Below are 17,431 nucleotides of genomic sequence, written 5' to 3'. Positions count from 1 at the left end.
AAATGACTCCTGTCTTAGCAAAGACAGGAGTCATGCCCCCCTGCCCAATGGCCATGCCCAGGGGACTTCTGTCCCCTGGGCATGGCCATTGGGCACAGTGGCATGTAGGGGGGCCCAAGTTAGGCCCCCCATGCCACTAAAAAAAAATAAAAAAATTACTTACCTCAACTTACCTATACTTACCTGGAATGGGTCCCCCATTAATGGGTGTCCTCCAGAGGATGGTGGGGGTCGCAGGGGTGTCCCTGGGGGCAGGGAAGGGCACCTGTGGACTGCTTCCATGGTCAGAGACCATGGAAATAAGCCCACAGGTCCCTTAATGGCTGCCCTCACCCACGTGTTAAAAAACAGTGCACATCAGGCTGGGTGCCGTTTTTTAAGGCCCGCCCCCCTCCTGTGCGTCAAAATGACGCAGGAGTATAAGTAAAGCGCACAGGCCTTAAAGTCATTTTTTGGACGGGAACGCCTACCTTGCATGTCATTAACCCAAGGTGGTTTCCCACATCCAGATAATGACGCACACAGGGGAATTTTGACGTTCATGGGGTCGGGCATCATAGTATAAATACGGTGTAAGGTTTGCGCCGAATGTGCATCAAAATGTTTGACGCACATTCGGCGCAAACAGAGTATAAATATGCCTCCAAATGTTTAAGCACAGTTTAATTAAATTACTTTTTTTTGTATTTCACCCTGCCAATGATTGTGGCTGTTGGTTGGCTAGGATTTCACTCTCTGTCAACCAACAACCTAGTTTCTAACACATTCTTCAAAAATGAATTGTCCTTCTGCAAGTATTGCAAAATGCTACAACAGCTCTACCAAGTTAGCTAAACTTCGGAAGTTCAGGAATTTGTACTGCTTTTCTTTTTTCTATTTTGTAATGATATACTTTGGTTATATCTTGTGACGGTAATTTGTTGATAACTGCAACAAATTTAGGACTAAATTAGTGAATTAATTTTCTTCTTTTAGTTTTTAAAATGCAGATTGTTTTTTCTTTGATACTGTGCATTTTGTTTTTTGGCATTTACTGCAGAATAAACATATTTTTGATTTGCGGTAAATTGATAAACCCACAAAAGACCTACTCTGATTACCAGTCCTTCAATACAAGGGCATATATTCAATTCGATAGTCGCGAGACTGCTCGAGTGTATAACCTCAACTTCAACGAGCAAACGTCTTTGATTTGGGAGTGCTGTTGTATTCAGTTATGGGGAACGCGCAGAAGATTACTTTATTTGATTTACATTATTTTCTGTTGGGTTTGTGCTGTTGTATGACTTCCTCGGAGGGCAGACAGGGTAAATATCAGACAAAAGACACTTCTTTTCCTAGCCTAACAAGGCAGTTGACCAGGAATCAAATAGTAATGTCACAGCATACGCAAAAGGGGCCGTTAAAACGATGTAAGCAGCTATGATGCTGTCAGCCACACCCCAAGATAATTCATACTCGCCATAAATGATTCTTACCTTAAGGGTTGAGACAGTGCTGTCAAGCCTTTCCTCAAAGGACTTAAAGGTAGGAGTATTCCTAGGAAATGAAAAAAATCAGTTATAAATGATGGGTTCGATATAACACTGTATTCAAATTGATCTGTAATTTCTGCATTGCCCTACCAGATGATTCAGTTATCTTCCAATGATAAAATACGTTATAGGGACCGGACAGTGCACAAATTTACAATGCCATATGCAGTGTGACACACCCTGAATTCTCACCTGAAGTCAATAGAATGCAGTTAAACTAGCTACAATAAACACAAGAAACATCAAAACCATGTCAAATGGATTTTGAGGAAGTATACACCCTCACTTGCATCTCTATAGGCTTAAAGAGCTTCCTCACATGTAACTCCAGGTGAGGGTCGAAGCGCCTCGCTCTGGGTCACCCAAACCAGTGGTTGCACACACAAGCAAGGGATCTACAGAGAAATACTGTCCAAGGGAGATGCCTCATAGAAGCCCTGTGGCTTGGAGTGGGACATTGGGGGTTAGCGTTATTTCTCAGATGGTGGCCCATCGCCGATATTTCAACCCTCTCCCTTGCTTCCTGTCCATATTGTAATCAAATGACGAGCGTCGCTTCACAATTCTAGCATGATATTTATTTGATTGGTGTCCCACTGGTCAGAATAGAGGTGAGAATACCACCACATGATTTGCCATCATTACCTATGAGGTGAGCCTCAGAGAGTTGGCTGCCTGGATGAGGTGGAAGACAAACAAAAAGAGGCGACCCCGCCATTAAGGCAAACGTGAAAAATAAGGTTTTATTTTTCACTGCTCCCAGCCCGAGCAGTGTTTGGGGGCAGGGAATTGCTGCTGACTGGCAGCATGGGTGTGGTGCTCACTCCACCAGGTTACATTGCATATGGCAGTTTGGCCAGCTGTTTTGAGCTGGCCAGCCTCACATGCGCTGTGCCTTCTGGAGCATTGAGGCTGCCCTCTCCAGCCAATTCTTGTGCTGCTCTCATGCAGCTCATCTGCAGCATGAACGCAGCATCAAGGTTTGGAGAGGGGAGATGCCTTGTGCTCCAGGAAGTGCCGTTGTGCTGACTGGATGACGATGACGAGGAGCAGAAGGAGGAGAGTGGTAAGTATATAAATATTTTTTTTTGGGGGCCCACTGACAGGCACTGTGAAACTCCCTTTGCCTTCAGCTTTACTTCCAGAGCTCTCAGTCACGGCCCGTCATAATAACGAGCCATGATTAAGAGCTTTGGAATTTGAGCCTATAGGCACTGTGTTTTTCTCACAGTGTCTGCCACTGAACTGAGGCTTGTCGACCCTCCACTATTAGGAGTCATCGGCCGCTACTGCAAACAAACGAGCATTAATATTTTGTATGTGGAAGTGCTGTTCCTTGTGAAAGAGCAGAATACAGTTACTCACAGCGAAGTGAACCAGTGGTTGAAGAAGGCTAACCTATTGCCCCATATTCTATACTGTAGTGGGTGGACGAAAAATGTGAATGAGACAACAGACCAATGAAGGAAGTCGGTTGACTAAAAGGCTCAGATAAGTAAGCATATTACATATATTATTCTACAAAAATCAAGAGTTATTGACTAACTCTAGATCTAAAAATACCAAAGGCTGATTTATAGGCCAGGTATTGGGATCAAGGGGGCTATCAGCTCTTTCCAGCTGTGAAATATTGGACTTCTTGCATTAAGCTCTTAACACAGATGATCCAAATAAATAGGCTGCATCCTGCATAGCTATCATTGGTGCAACAGGTTCAGTGGCACGGTGGTCCAGTACCCCTGATTACTGCTTTCATTTACTACAAAACCAGAAATCATGTGGGTCATTTTCCATGCTTACTCTAGGGTACATGGCATTCTCAGCATACCACGCCTCAGCATTAATATGCAACCAAGTAAGGAAAGGAGGTATCACACAGGAGACCCTTGGAAGCGGCTCACTGGTAAAACACCAGAAGCATAACCCTGCTAACACTGAGGCCCATATTTACACATGTTTCATGCAGTGTAGCACAGTATGCACATTTGTCTTGCAAAGGATTTGTACTGATGCAAACCCATCCATTCCAAATTTGTATGCATAGACAGTTTCCCCACATTGGATACATGCTGTGCACTGTTTTTTAAATAGAAGTTAACATATTTCCTCTATTTTGTGCCTGCTTGAAGAAGGTGAAGTCATACCACTTCGTAAAAACCATCTGTTGATCCCAGCGAACATAAAAACTACCAGCTAATCACCCTGCTCCCATTCCGAGTGAAGGTACTGGAAAAGATAATCAAGAAGCCACTCATGCAATACCTGCAGCAGAACTAGTTACTGGACACCTCCCAATCCGGTTTACGCAGCAATCACAGCACTGAAACTGCCCTGATCACAGCCACCAATAACATCCAAACCCTCCTCAACAGAGGAGAAACAGCAGCTTTGATCCTCCTTGACCTCTCGGCAGCCTTCGACATCGTAACCCCCACATCATGCTGATTGAAAGGCTCCACTATATTGGCATTCTTAGGGGACATGTTCAGATGGATCACCTCCTTCCTCACTGGAAGAACCCAGAGGATCCACCTCCAACCTTTCACCTCCAAACCCAAGGAGATCACCTGTGATGTCCCTAAGGCTCATCCATCAGCCCCATGATCTTCAACGCATATATGACCCTGCGGGCCAACATTGTCATATCCCATGATCTCAACATAATTTCCTGCCCAGACAACACCCAACTAATACTCTCTCTCACCGACGACCCCTCTACTACCAGAACCAACTTCCACAGATGCATTACAAGTGTTGCTGACTGGATGAAGAACAACTACCTGCAGCTCTACACAGACAAGTCAAAAGTACTGATCTTTAGCAACAGCAGCAACACATTGGTGTCCATTAGATCTATGATCAGCACTCACTCCCTCCCTCTGACCATGCCAGAAACCTCAGAATCATCATTGACAACAAGCTGACCATGAAATCATAGAACAATGCTGTTTCCTCGACCTGCTTCCTCACTTTGTGCATCCCACAGAAGATCTTCAAGTGGCTACCCCTACACACAAGGCACACCGTGAAACAAGCCCTCATCACCAGCCGACTGGACTACGACAACACCCTCTACATAGGAATTCCCGCACACCTCCTACAGAGACTTCAGACCATACAGAACACCATAGCCAGACTCATCCTCGGCCTCCCCCAACGAAGCCACATCCACCCCACCTCAGGCAACTCCACTGGCTCCCCTACAGAAGAGATGCCCATTCAAGCTGCTGACCCATGCACACAAGGCTAAACACAACCAAGAAACCGTGTACATTAGCCACCACCTAACCTTCCACCAACTGTCGAGAAGACTACACTCTGCTTCCCTTTCACTTGCCCATACTCCCCACATCAGCAGAAGTGGAAGTTGGTCCTTTTCTTGCATCGAAGCAAAAACTTGGAACAGCCTCCCCATGTACCTCCGGATCATCACCTCACTTCCGGAATTCCAAATGGCCCTCAAGACCTGACTGTTCGAATAAGCCTTGGGGACCTCCAAGCGCCTCAATACCCTATCAAGTGATTAGCAGCACTTTATAAATCCTGATTGATTGACTGAGTTATCCTACTGCAGAGCTCAGTAACAATAACAGCTGTTCCGTCAAAGTGTAAATAACACAGGACATAATATGGCTGTCTCTGTGTCCTTTGTTGTTCATTGTTCACGTAATACTCTGGGCCTCTATTTAACATTATAAGAAAGCATTCTGATGTCGAACGTTGTATACCTTATCTGCATTTTGAGATTTGTCATCATGCAGTCATTATAGTGTTTGTTTTAAAAAAATATATATTTTATTGGATTTTGCATATCATCATTCAAACTGTCAGCAGTTCCCCCCTTGATCCTAATGATATAATCTATGTTCACAAACTTCCATCATAGCACAATATTTCAGTAGTGTTCACACAAGTTTGCAATATCTGCAGTTAGCATCAGAATCACTGCTTTGCATCCTTATCTGCCTACTACTTGGGGTAGAACGACTAACCCTTCCATGCTGGTGTGGTGCAGCAGTATGCCTAGTGTGTTCTTTGAGCCCATGCAGGTCAGCAGCGTAGCTGTTGTGTATCTGCTGTTTTTTGGGACTTTCTCAGTCCTGTAGGCTTTTCTTCTCTTTCTTATTCATCCTGGGGGGTTTTCAGGGCCATGACTAATAGTTCCCAGGCTTGTGCATTTTCCATTGTTCCTATCACTTTGTGTGCCTCTCTACGCAGTAGGGTCCCTTCACATGCTGCCCATTTCTCCAACTCCTTTATCCAGGACTGCAAGGTAGGGTCTGCAGGGTTTTTCCATTGTCTCATGATTTTCCTCTTGGCTAACAACAGACCCAGATCCTGAAATCTGCTGGTGGTTTTGTTCTTAGTAATGTGTGGATACCAGTGTAGTAAGCAAGGGGCGGGTGTGGATGGGATACATTTTTCGATAATTTCGGCTAGTCGTTTTACAACCTGTGTCCATTATTGGTTTAGAACAGGACACATCCACAGCATGTGAATAAAGGACACCCCCACCTCTCTACAATGGTAACATGCCGCTTCTTGTGTGTTAAAATATCTATTAATCCTTTCTGGGTATAAATATGCTCTGTGTAGGATATAGAAATTGATGAGCCTAAATCTGGCATTTCTGGAGGTTCTGGGCATTCTATCCAAAATGCCCTCCCATTCAGTCTCTGATATAGAGGTGCCCAAGTCTGTCACCCACTTGGTCCGTACTCCATCTTTGGGCCTGGGAGGCTCTGTTTGTAAATGTCAATATAGTCAAGTAATCGCTTTCACTGTCCCTGTTGCTTGTAGAACATAAGAACAGCATGCGTGAGTTCGCGGTTCTGCATCTCCCGTTTCCCATTGCCTACGTATGATTTTCAGTGCTGCCCTGTGGTTCAAAAATGTACCTCCTGGAAGATTAAATTCTGCGCTGAATGTCTCGAAGGGGGGCAGGACCCCATCCCGGAATGAGTCACCCAGTTTAGGTATGCCTGCTGCAGTCCATGTCCCCAGGCCATGCTAATTCCGCCCCCCCCTCAGTAGTGGTAAAACAGAGAGGGGGAGTTCTGGGGAATATGGCTATTGAATAAACAAATTCTTTCATGACTGCTCTCCAGCAATTCTGCATTGTCTTAAACTTAAAGGCCTGCAGGCCCAGTCCAGCAGGGGCCTCAGCTCTCAGGATCAATCCAAATAGCGCCCGATATGCAGGTATAAACCCATCTATGGGCCCATCCTGTTGCCGCCTACTTGTCATCCATCTAGCAAGCCACTGCAACTGCGCTGCCAGATAGTACAGTTTGAAGTCCGGAGCCACATGTCCTTTCTGCCGTACCAGACACCGGAGCATAGTATATGCCACTTGCTCCCACCCCCGTCCCATACCAGTGCTGTACTAAGTGAGATTAGTTATTTAAAATAACACTGGGGCACCCACAGAGGGAGCAGTAGTGCCACCTTTTTCAAGAGAGCAATTCTGGCCTTCACCGAAATGGGCAGTGTTTGCTGAAAGGCTATAGATGACTTCAGGTTGCAATTGCCTAGCCATTAATTACCCTCAACCATATCCTGAGCAGTTTGATATATTTTGACCCCCAGTTATGGTAAGCAATGGGGCCCCACCTCCAAGTCCCTGGGCAAGTCAACCGGGATCTCATTTTCCTCGATAAGGAACAATTTTGTCTTGGACCAATTCACCTTCGGTCCTAAAACCTCTGCAAAGTGGTCTAACAGGAACTGTGCCCTCTGGAGATCGCTCCCTGTGTCTCGAAGAAATAATAACAGATCATCCACGTATAATGTAATATGCTGTACATCTTCCCCTGCTGTGATGCCTTCAAAGTAAGTTCCCTACCTGGCTAACACTGCCAAGGGCTCCACGGAGATAGCGAAAAACAAGGGGGATGGTGGGCATCCCTACCTCATACCTCGCTCCACCCCAAAGCCCTCTGAGATAGTCTGGCCAGTCTGCACCCTGGCTGTGGGTCTAGTATATAAGAGCTTTGTCCAGGCCACAAATCTCTGTCCGAGTCCCATATGGGTCATGAGTTCGTAGAGATAGTCTTACTCGAGGCTATCAAATGCCTTTTCATTATCTATAGATAATATAGCAGCAGTTGTCTGGTCATATGAGGTATCAGCTAGTATATCCATAAGACGACTGATGTTAGCTGCTGTGTTACGTTTGGGAATAAAACCTGATTGATCAGGGTGATTTAACTTGGGCACGAAGGGAAGAAGTTGAAAGGCTAAAATGCTACCCAGGATCTTATAATCGACATTCAGCATGGAAAGCGGCTGATACACTCCCACTTCCGAAGCCTCTTTTCCTGGTTTAATTAACGGGATGATCAGTGCCTATCTGCTAGTTGGTGGCAGATGACCTAGTGTATATGCCTCGTTAAACATCTTCACGAGTCTCAGGGCCAGCTCTGATGAGTAAGTACTATAAAATTTGATCGGTAGGCCATCCTATCCTGGAACTTTGCCTTGGGACGTTCTTTTAATGGCCCCCCGTACTTCAGGCACAGTTATTCCTTCCCCCAGTGCTTCTGCATTGTCACGACTCAGGCGAGGAACAGTGATATCTTGCAAAAATCTAGTTCATTCAGTGGGGTAAGCTAAAGGTCTGCTATGGTATAAGGTGCGATAAAAAGTGGCAAAGCAGGCATTTATTTCTTCCAGAGTTTCCAGAGGGGTCATGGAGCTCGAGTGTATTTTCACTATTAGGGAGCCCCTTTGCGCTGAGTTTGCAAGCCAAGCCAAAAGTTTTCCCGCCCGATCCCTTCATTATGTTGCCATGCAATATAAGCCTTATAATCGAAGGAGCAGAGCCACTCTGTGAGCTCCGCTACTTGCTCCCTGACCTCCTGCAGCTCCAATTCTGGGTGGCCTGGTCTATCCGACTCCAAAGATCGTAGTTTAATTTCTGCATCCCTAATGTGCTTTAGCAAGGTGGAGTGAACACTAACCCTTTCCGAAATACAATGGGGCAGATTTATGGAAAGTGGTGCTGCACCAAGTGCAGCGCTACTTTCCCTGTGCCCCTTAGCAACCCCCTACCGCCACTATGTGTGCGCCGTACTTAAAATACCGCTCACCATGGCACAGGGTAGGGGGCAATAGCATAATTTCTCATGATGCTATTGATGTACTCTGCAGGAGTAGTGCCAAAAAAGTGGAGCTACTCCCGCAGAGTACATAGTGCCCCATTCTAAAGAATGGAAGCCCTCTTTTAATGCCTGCTCTTGAGCAGGCGTTAAAAGTGCCATAAAAAATGGCACAAGGAAATCTCATAGATTTCGTTATGCCATTTTTCTAGCTCCCCTAACGGGGGAATGCCCTCTTTGCATACATTATGCCTGGTGCAGGCATAATGTAGCACTAAGGGCTACAGAGTGGCGCAATGCATGCGCTGTAAATACGGCACAGGGATTTTGGCCTCGTTGGGCCACATTAGCGTAATAAATAATGACGTTAATGTGTGGCGCAAGGTGGCGTTAGGGCATTATAAATATGCCCCCATGTCCTCTAGTCACCACCTTGAACGTTTCCCACTCTACTCGAGAGTCCGAGGCTGAGCCCTCATTTTCGGCAAAGTAATGCACTATTTGCTGTTATGCCTTTTCTCGAAAGGGGGGATCCTCCAGCATTTCCAGATTCACCCACCAGCTCGGTATCGGTACGAGCGGTTTCCCCCAGGACAATCTAAGCAGCACTGGGTTGTGATCTGATAGTGTGAGAGTGATTTATTAGATACCTGCCACCTTGATGTGAATTTCTGGGGAGCATAGGAAAAAATCTAGGTGGACATACAGCTCACGTATCCTTTTAAAAAAATGAAATAGTCCCTTTTTAGGGGATGGAGTATATGCCAGATATCCTGGAGCCCCCAGTGTTCCTACCACTCCATCAGCGCCTTTGCTACCCTGCGAGCAAGGGGGGGTGAGACCGATCCATCTTGGGGTCCAGTACACAGTTAATATAACCCCCCTAAAACTACCCTGCTCATTAATACATGAGGTAAACGTGTTGAAAATTGATCGAAGAAGAGTGACTGGTGTATATTGGGGCTATAAAGGTTAATCAGTGAGATGTCCTGTCCATCTAGCCCACCCATCACATGTGTTATTTCAGAAGGCTATAGAAAATAATATCAACAAGATGTTCAAGGGAAGCTCTGTTTTCACAACAGTAATGTATATATATTATAGTTTCCACACTAAGCACTATGAGGAAACGAAAATGATTATTGGGTGTTAACATTGTATAAGTTACTAGCTCCTACAGAAGCAATGGCAATCAGTTGGTAGCTCGTTTCTTCTTCTCTTCATGAGTAGGCAGGGATGTTGTGTGCGATGTTGGCTTTGGGAATGTTAGGGTGAAAGATGTAAATATGAAGTGATACAGAAGTTACGGTGGATTACCTAAGGGGATTATCACAAATGCTATCCTGCCCTAGAACATTGGGGTCCATCACCATGCTTTAGGTTCCATGATGTGAAGCATAGGATGTTAAATGGGGACTCGCCTTTAAGACTCCAAAGAATGATCACTGACAAACGCATAAGGTGGACTGTTTAAGTGTAATAGAAGATTTCAGGTCATCTGGCTCACCTGAGGTTGGGTGCTTCCAAAATCTTAGGAAACCGTGGTAGGTCTTTGAGGAATGAATATTTGATTATTTTTGGAACTTCTTTTAGCTAGTTAGTAAAAAATCAATAGAATAGCTCAGATTAAAAAAGAAATACCATCGCAATAGAAACATTTTTTGTTTATGCTACACACATCTCACCCCAAGTCTTTATGAGCCAGAGGTGTGAATGTGCCCAACTGCTACCAGCAATTCGTTGTCTCTATCAATAGCCAACAACCAATGTCTACAAGACTTAAACTATGAACGTCTTATACAACTGCAATATAAACAATGATGGAGTCTGCCACTAGTGGGTAGAATCCACTCAAAATGATGGTCATACCCCAATTTAGGTTTCTTCCTTTCCCTGCTTCTTGCGCATTGTCACAAACATTCTTTCGAAATCTAATATTTGTGTATCTGGAAGTAATAAGAGATCAAGAATATGCAGGTGGAATATAGTCTGCGCACTGGAGGCTGTCCCGGACAATGCAAAATAATATAATGCTCCCTCATTAGTTCATCTAATATTGCCAATTACCCCTGAGAATTGAGAGAAATTTGATTGCTCTGGCCATGGTAGCATGGCACACAAGGAGCTTAAGTGTGGCTTTCTATTTAAATTCCAGAGCCTCATTTGAAAAGACGACCTAGTGCTCAATGCCGACTCTTGCAAAGTATAATGTGTGGGTACATGAGCCATATATATATGAGTTCTACCTAAAGTAGGCAAAGCCCCCGTGCACCTGCTAGTATTACATCTACCGGATATGAAGGTTGGAAATAACACAATTTTCGTAATTGGATTCATATGTCTTCTGTTCTAATGTTATTAGGCTGTTCTCAGAACTAAAGGGACTCTTTGGGCTTCCCTACCGTTGCTGTATCTACAAGGATATACAGCTCTGGAGTTGGCACTGAAATTAATTATGGAAGAATTGTTAGGACCTGATAAGATTAAAACATTCAGAGCAGTTTTTCTATAAACAAATGATAGATAAGGAAATCATAGAAACATGGAAGGAGAAAGTGGATACTAATGTAAGCCCAATCACCCATTCCACCATTAAGGAAGCCATTGTTCGTAGCATACAATTGTTTTACATGGATGTTTGTGTGACAAAATGTCGAGAACAACATCAAGTTACATGAATATCATGGCAAAAACATTACCTACAAAAATATTGTGTTTACATAATTTGCATATAAACTACAAAAATATAATGTTAAAAAAATCTCGGAAGAGGATATTGCCAAAACAGGTAAGAATTTTTTTTTTTAATAAATATTGACGCATAAGTAATGTATTTAAAATATGAAATTTGTAAGAAAGAATATAAAATAAATTGTTTTATTAAGTTATATTAACAATTTTATATATGTATATATCTGACTTGCTCATTAAGTTGTATTTTAAATTGCAATTAAATGAGCCCCGGGATCATTTTCAAGCATCTATCAAACCGAAATTAAGCACTATAAGTTTTTATAGGGTAAGCTAGTATTTTTCTGTGAGAGAGCGATCCTTGACATAGTGAAAATTACTTTGGAGGTTTTCACTGCCAGGACATGTAAAACAATAAATATACACACACCCTACTTTTTTAAATGCCATGCACCCTGCTGCATGGGCATTTAAGGCTTGCCTTAGGGGTGACTTATAAGCATTAAAAAGGATGGTTTAGGCCTGGCAAAAGGTTTACTTTGCCTGGTCAAAGTTGCAGTTTAAAACGTCACAGCGAGGCTCACTTAGCATGCCTGGAGACATGTATTACAGTGCTACTTTAATGGGTGGCACAATGAGTGCTGAAGTCTACTAGTCGTATTAAAGTTACAGGCCATGAGTACATGTAGTACAATATACTAGACACTTATAAATAAATTAAATGTGCCAATTAGGTTTATTCCAGTTTTGCTAGGTTTGAAAGGGAGACTACAAACATATTAACACTGGTTAGCAGAAGTAAAGTGTGCAGAGTCCAACAGTCATCAAAACAGGGTTCAACCAAAGGTGGCAAAAATCTAGGAGAATACTACTCAAAAGTTGTTCATTTCCAATGAAATGGGTAAATAGTGCAGCATGCCGCAGATGTAGGTCTAGATGGGAGTCCTGGGAATATGTGGTGCAGATTTGTATGTAGGTTTGTGTTTACTGGATATTAGTCTTCAGAGACGTAGCTACTACCTTAGAGTGTGAGCTTACCCACTATGAGGTGGTCCCTGCTATGTAGGCTGTTATATCATGGTAGTTTATGATAGTTTAAAGTGTCCAAAATGTTGTACGATCTCATTTAATTTATTTTTCTCTCTCCCAAATAGTTGTGATAACATTTCTTTTTGCTCTTCATTTGTAGAACTTATTTTATGATTTTTGTGACTGCCCTATGTGACCAAATGAAACAATTAGGATGCATTGATAATAGCACACCCAATCGCACTAAGATGTCAAGTCGCACTAACCCTGGCCAACTATATATCAGCTCGTGGGGATACACTACATTTGTGCAGCCTGATGAAGGAGGTTACCTTGAACGAGCCATTACTGTTTGTATAAGACATCACTATAGCTCCAAGCTACGTAGGTATCGATGGTGCAGCAGGTGCAATGGCACCAGTTGTCTGCATCCTAATTACAAGTTCTTTTACTACTCAGAATGGGAATAGGGCCTAATTTACCGTTTTTTTAATTAGGACACATAGCACTGTTGCTAAGCAACTTGCCAGACTTTGAACTACATCCAGATCTGGCAAAAATGATTACATCTGCAATTCATTGGCGCATGCAAGCGAGTGCAGTGAGCAAGAAGCATCCATTCCATTGAGCTCGAGGGTTTGTTCTCTAAAGAAACGTCTTGAAAAAATGGTTATCACACCACTGTTTTTAAAATTATAATGTACCTCATCCAAAAGCAAAAGCAGCTCAGTTACTTGCAGCTTGTTTGGCTTATGCCAGAATGGCCTAATGGCAGTCCCTCCCTGACAGTAGGATCACAACCTCTCTCCAGGTCACTATGACAATGTCTCCATTCCTAAACTCTTCCGCAATAAATCACTGCTTTCAGGTGTGTTAGTCTAAGAAGGTTCAATGGAAACGAAGCAGGACTACAAAAAACAGAATGCATTAGGCTATCACAGAAATGCCAAGGACAGGAATCAGTGTCCATAATGACCATAAAGGAGGTGGTGACCATTCTTGACACCCACCCCTGTTGAAGTCTTATTTTTACTAAATATCAACAGTATCTTCAACTGAGCCTCTTTAAGCTCTCTCTGTCAGCAATAACACACTTCTTGGACCATGATTCTTTAGTGATTGCCTTGCACAGAATATGAGTGCATCTGGTAAAATTCCAAACTAGTCAACAGATGGTTTCTCTGCCAGATGAGACATCTCAGTATCTTTTTCTAGCCGGATATATCGCAACAAATATAAAACAAAAAGAATACATGTTTTCCCTCATGCTTGCTTAGTGCCTGTTTTTTTTATTTGTGATCCTACCTACCTCAGATTTTCTAAAGGGGACGATCTTTTCTGTCTCCTGATCATGTTAAAAACCATCACCAACGTTCCTGAGGCGGCTAGCGTGTTCTACATATCCCAGATGTGATGCTGATATCACAAATGTCTATTTTAAACTTAGACTGTTATTCCTCTTAACAGTGATGAGTCCAATTGGCTCTATCTCTCGTTACAAAGAATATTCACACTTTCACGCTGACCCGTGCTTTCCCATAACCACTTCAGTTTTTCTAGCAATGCAAATCAAATCTGCTGAGGCCCAAAACAAGAAAGTCACAAAGAGAACTACTCAGACACACAGAAAAAATTCTATTGCAGTTCGTAGAAAAAGTATATACATGTGTTCCTGAAAGAACAGTAAAACATTTCGGGCCATATTTATACTTTTTGGCGCACAACTGCGCCAACGCAGTTGTGCGTCAAAAAATTTAACGCCGGCTAACGCCATTCCAAAGCGCCAAGTGGGCGCCTTATTTATGGAATGACATTAGCCGGCGGAGCTGACTGGTGTGCGTAAAAAAAAATGACTTACACCAGGCATCGCCGGCGTAGGGGAAAATGGAGCTTGGGCGTCAAAAAATGGGTCAAGTCAGGCTGAGGCAAAATTTTGGCCTCAACCCGATTTGCGCCATTTATTTTTACTCCCAACCCCCATTGAAATGACTCCTGTCTTAGCACAGACAGGAGTCATGCCCCCTTGCCCAATGGCCATGCCCAGGGGACTTATGTCCCCTGGGCATGGTCGTTGGGCATAGTGGCATGTAGGGAGGCACAAATCAGGCCCCCATATGCCACAAAAATATATATATATATATATATATATATACTTACCTGAACTTACCTTAAGTTCCCTGGGATGGGTCCCTCCATCCTTGGGCGTCCTCCTGGGGTGGGCAAGGGTGGCAGGGGGTGTCCCTGGGGGCATGGGAGGGCACCTCTGGGCTCCTTCCGAGCCCACAGGTCCCTTAACGCCTGCCCTGACCAGGCGTTAAGAAATGACGCAAAAGCGGCTGGACGTCATTTTTTTTGACCCGCCCACTCCCGGGCGTCATTTTTGCCCGGGAGTGTAAATACTGCGCACATGCCTCGGAGTCATTTTTTAGAAGGGAACGCCTACCTTGCATATCATTAACGCAAGGAAGGTGTCCACGCTAAAAAATGACGCAAACTCCAAGATCTTTGGCGCTAGACGGGTCTAACGGCAAAGTATAAATATGGAGTTAGTTTTGCGTCGGATTTGCGTAAAAAAAAACGACGCAAATCTGACGCAAACAGAGTATAAATATGCCCCTTCCTTTTTATGCTAAAAAAATATCAGGGGGCACATTTATCAATATATGATGCAGCGCAGCAAGCCACCTTGCTGTGTAAGAGGTAAAGGGCAGGAGTGCGCTATATATAATATAATACGGCATATTCCTGCCTTTTCCCAGCTCTGGCGCACAATGTACTGCCCAGCACCAACGCAAGCACCCTTGCACCATTGGTGCAAGGGTGCTTGCATTGCAGGCAGGATTGTTTTTGTGTAAGGGGGGAGACCTTCCTTCTGAAAAACTACTGTCGTTTTTGTCTTTGTAGGCGTGCGGCACATTGCAGCACACCTAGAAAGAGGGAAAAACGAGGAGAAATAAATATATTTCTACTCATCATGCCTCACCTGGAAAGGCGTAGCAGTTTTGGTGCATTCTCAGGTCTACCACTCATGGAAAATCTGAGAATGTGTCAAAATCCATGGGTGTTGCGTGGGAACACCCATGCACTATTCATGAAATGCATCCATGAGGCAGAGTAACTCAATGCAGCGATTTGCGCTGCATTGTGTTACTCTGGATTTATCAGATCAATCAGAGCCATGCAAAGTGGCCTTGCTTGGCTTGATAAATTGGACTTAAGAGTTGTGTTGTGCTTGCACCCTGTTGCATGGTGCAAAAGCAATGCAACCTATTAATAATTCTGGACCCATATTTTTCATGCTGTGGTGTAGATGAAGTGAAATATTAACACTGAATTAAGTACCTGCCAAATCTTCAATCCCAGTGTTTTATGATCTCCAAAGATCACCTTCCATTATACATTCATCATATCCTGAACATGCCCTTGATCAAAGTAGCACTATAACGCAGAGGGCATTTTGAGTTCCGCGGATCCAGGGCATCAGCTATTATACCATGGATTCTCCACCAACTACATTTGGGTACCTTTCCCCTGCTAGGTGAACTGCAGGGTGTCTGCTGACTAGGTCACAGATGGCTTTGTTAGAGGAAACCTTCACATGGCTGCCTATGTGTGACAGGGCTGCTAGGTCACAGTGACGGTTGCCCTGCCCTAAATAGTTTTTAGCCAAGGCAAGGCAGTCCTGGGCAAGGAAATCAATCAATTAAGCATTGTATGCAAGTCAGAACATTGCTTGTTTGGTTTTCTGGAATAAACTCCTGATTTTATGAAAATCATAAAAAAATGTATGAAAAAAGCTTTTGCTGAGCAGAGCCAAAATAAAAACACAGCACCCACTCGACAAACTGTTCTGCTCACAGTGCATCTGCCATAGCGGCGGATGCACTGTAGGTTGCAAGATCTCCACCCGGCCACAGGAATATCAAAATATGGTGAGACATTTTACATAAGGGCTTGGAGGACAGGGCCTCTGCTAATCTCATAAACTATCTGTTGATGTTTTAATGACCTTCTCACACTCTTCAGCTGGTTGCAACAATGTCCTCAACTTTAAAAGGAGTTTCCTGCTTTGCTCATTTAAAAGTAGTTAATACGGGATTCAAAATGTCCTCACTACAGGGGAGATTCACAACTGTCGTTCTAATTATATCTTAAAGGACAAGATACAGTTCTAAAATGAATAGTGAAATCTGGCACGTAGTACTTGTGAAGGATGAATATCCGAAGAATCCCTTTTAATGACGCACGAACCTCATTCAATATTAGTTGAACAAACCATAAAGGAAAACATGTCTCGCCTTGACTTTGGACAATGAGTATAGCTTTGTGATCGAAGGGCTTTTGCTTAGCAACTTCCGTTACACATGTTTGAGGCTCTAAAGCATAAAGAACTATTTCCAGGGTGATGTTGGAGGTTATCTAGGGTCCCACAAGCAGAGGGTGTCAGATTGTAAATACAAAAATCCAAGTTCGCTCCCTGGCACAGCAAGACCTTGTGGACCTTGGAGACCTTGGAGACGCAAAATGTAACTTCCTTATTGCAGCAACAATCCTAGCATGGGCTTCTCACTATGTCCCTTTTAGTTGCCAGTTTTGTATGTTATGGGGAGGCTATAAAGGTAAGAAGACTGTGCATGCCAGCAGAATACCGTATATTGAACAGCCATCATAAACATATCCAAGATAAAAAAAAAAAATCACGCTGTTCTCTCACCGGTCTAGAAATACCATTATCGCTCTCCAGAAAAGGCAGCACTAATTTGACAGTTCCCTTCCTCAGTTAGGGCTGTGCCTTGCTACTCTACAGGTGAAACAGTCACAAAAGATCACAAAGAAATGTAAGGAGTTTGCAGGCAACCTGCAGGGGAAATGCGTGGAATTATTAAAACCTACAATTATGTATGTCAATTCACCAAAATGCCTAGGATACTGGAACTGACATCACACTCACTTGACCTCGATGACACAGCACACTTGACTCAGAGTTGGGACTGAAAAGTCTCCTGCATGGTAAGGACATGAACTCCTGTCCTGAGTGCCCAGCTACTGTGATAGCTGGATCCCTGGTATCAATGT

General features: G+C 43.6%; 1 protein-coding gene across 3 annotated transcripts in view; it reads right to left on the bottom strand.

The window, feature by feature from the left end:
- The window catches only part of TPD52L1 (TPD52 like 1), a 943,512-nt gene that overhangs the window by 21,400 nt on the left and 904,681 nt on the right, over positions 1-17,431 (bottom strand). For all 3 annotated transcript variants that reach the window (XR_011203732.1, XM_069234805.1, XM_069234806.1), the window contains one exon: positions 1,479-1,539. Coding sequence is in view for 2 of the 3 variants with exons in the window: in XM_069234805.1 (XP_069090906.1) it covers positions 1,479-1,539 (61 nt within the window). In the remaining variant the exon portion in view is untranslated. The remainder of the gene's footprint in view (positions 1-1,478; positions 1,540-17,431) is intronic.

Source organism: Pleurodeles waltl, chromosome 5, assembly GCF_031143425.1.
Source record: "Pleurodeles waltl isolate 20211129_DDA chromosome 5, aPleWal1.hap1.20221129, whole genome shotgun sequence".
Lineage (NCBI taxonomy): Eukaryota > Metazoa > Chordata > Amphibia > Caudata > Salamandridae > Pleurodeles > Pleurodeles waltl.
The sequence above is the reverse complement of the archived record's forward strand: the minus strand, read 5'-3'. Positions and strand labels throughout refer to the sequence as shown.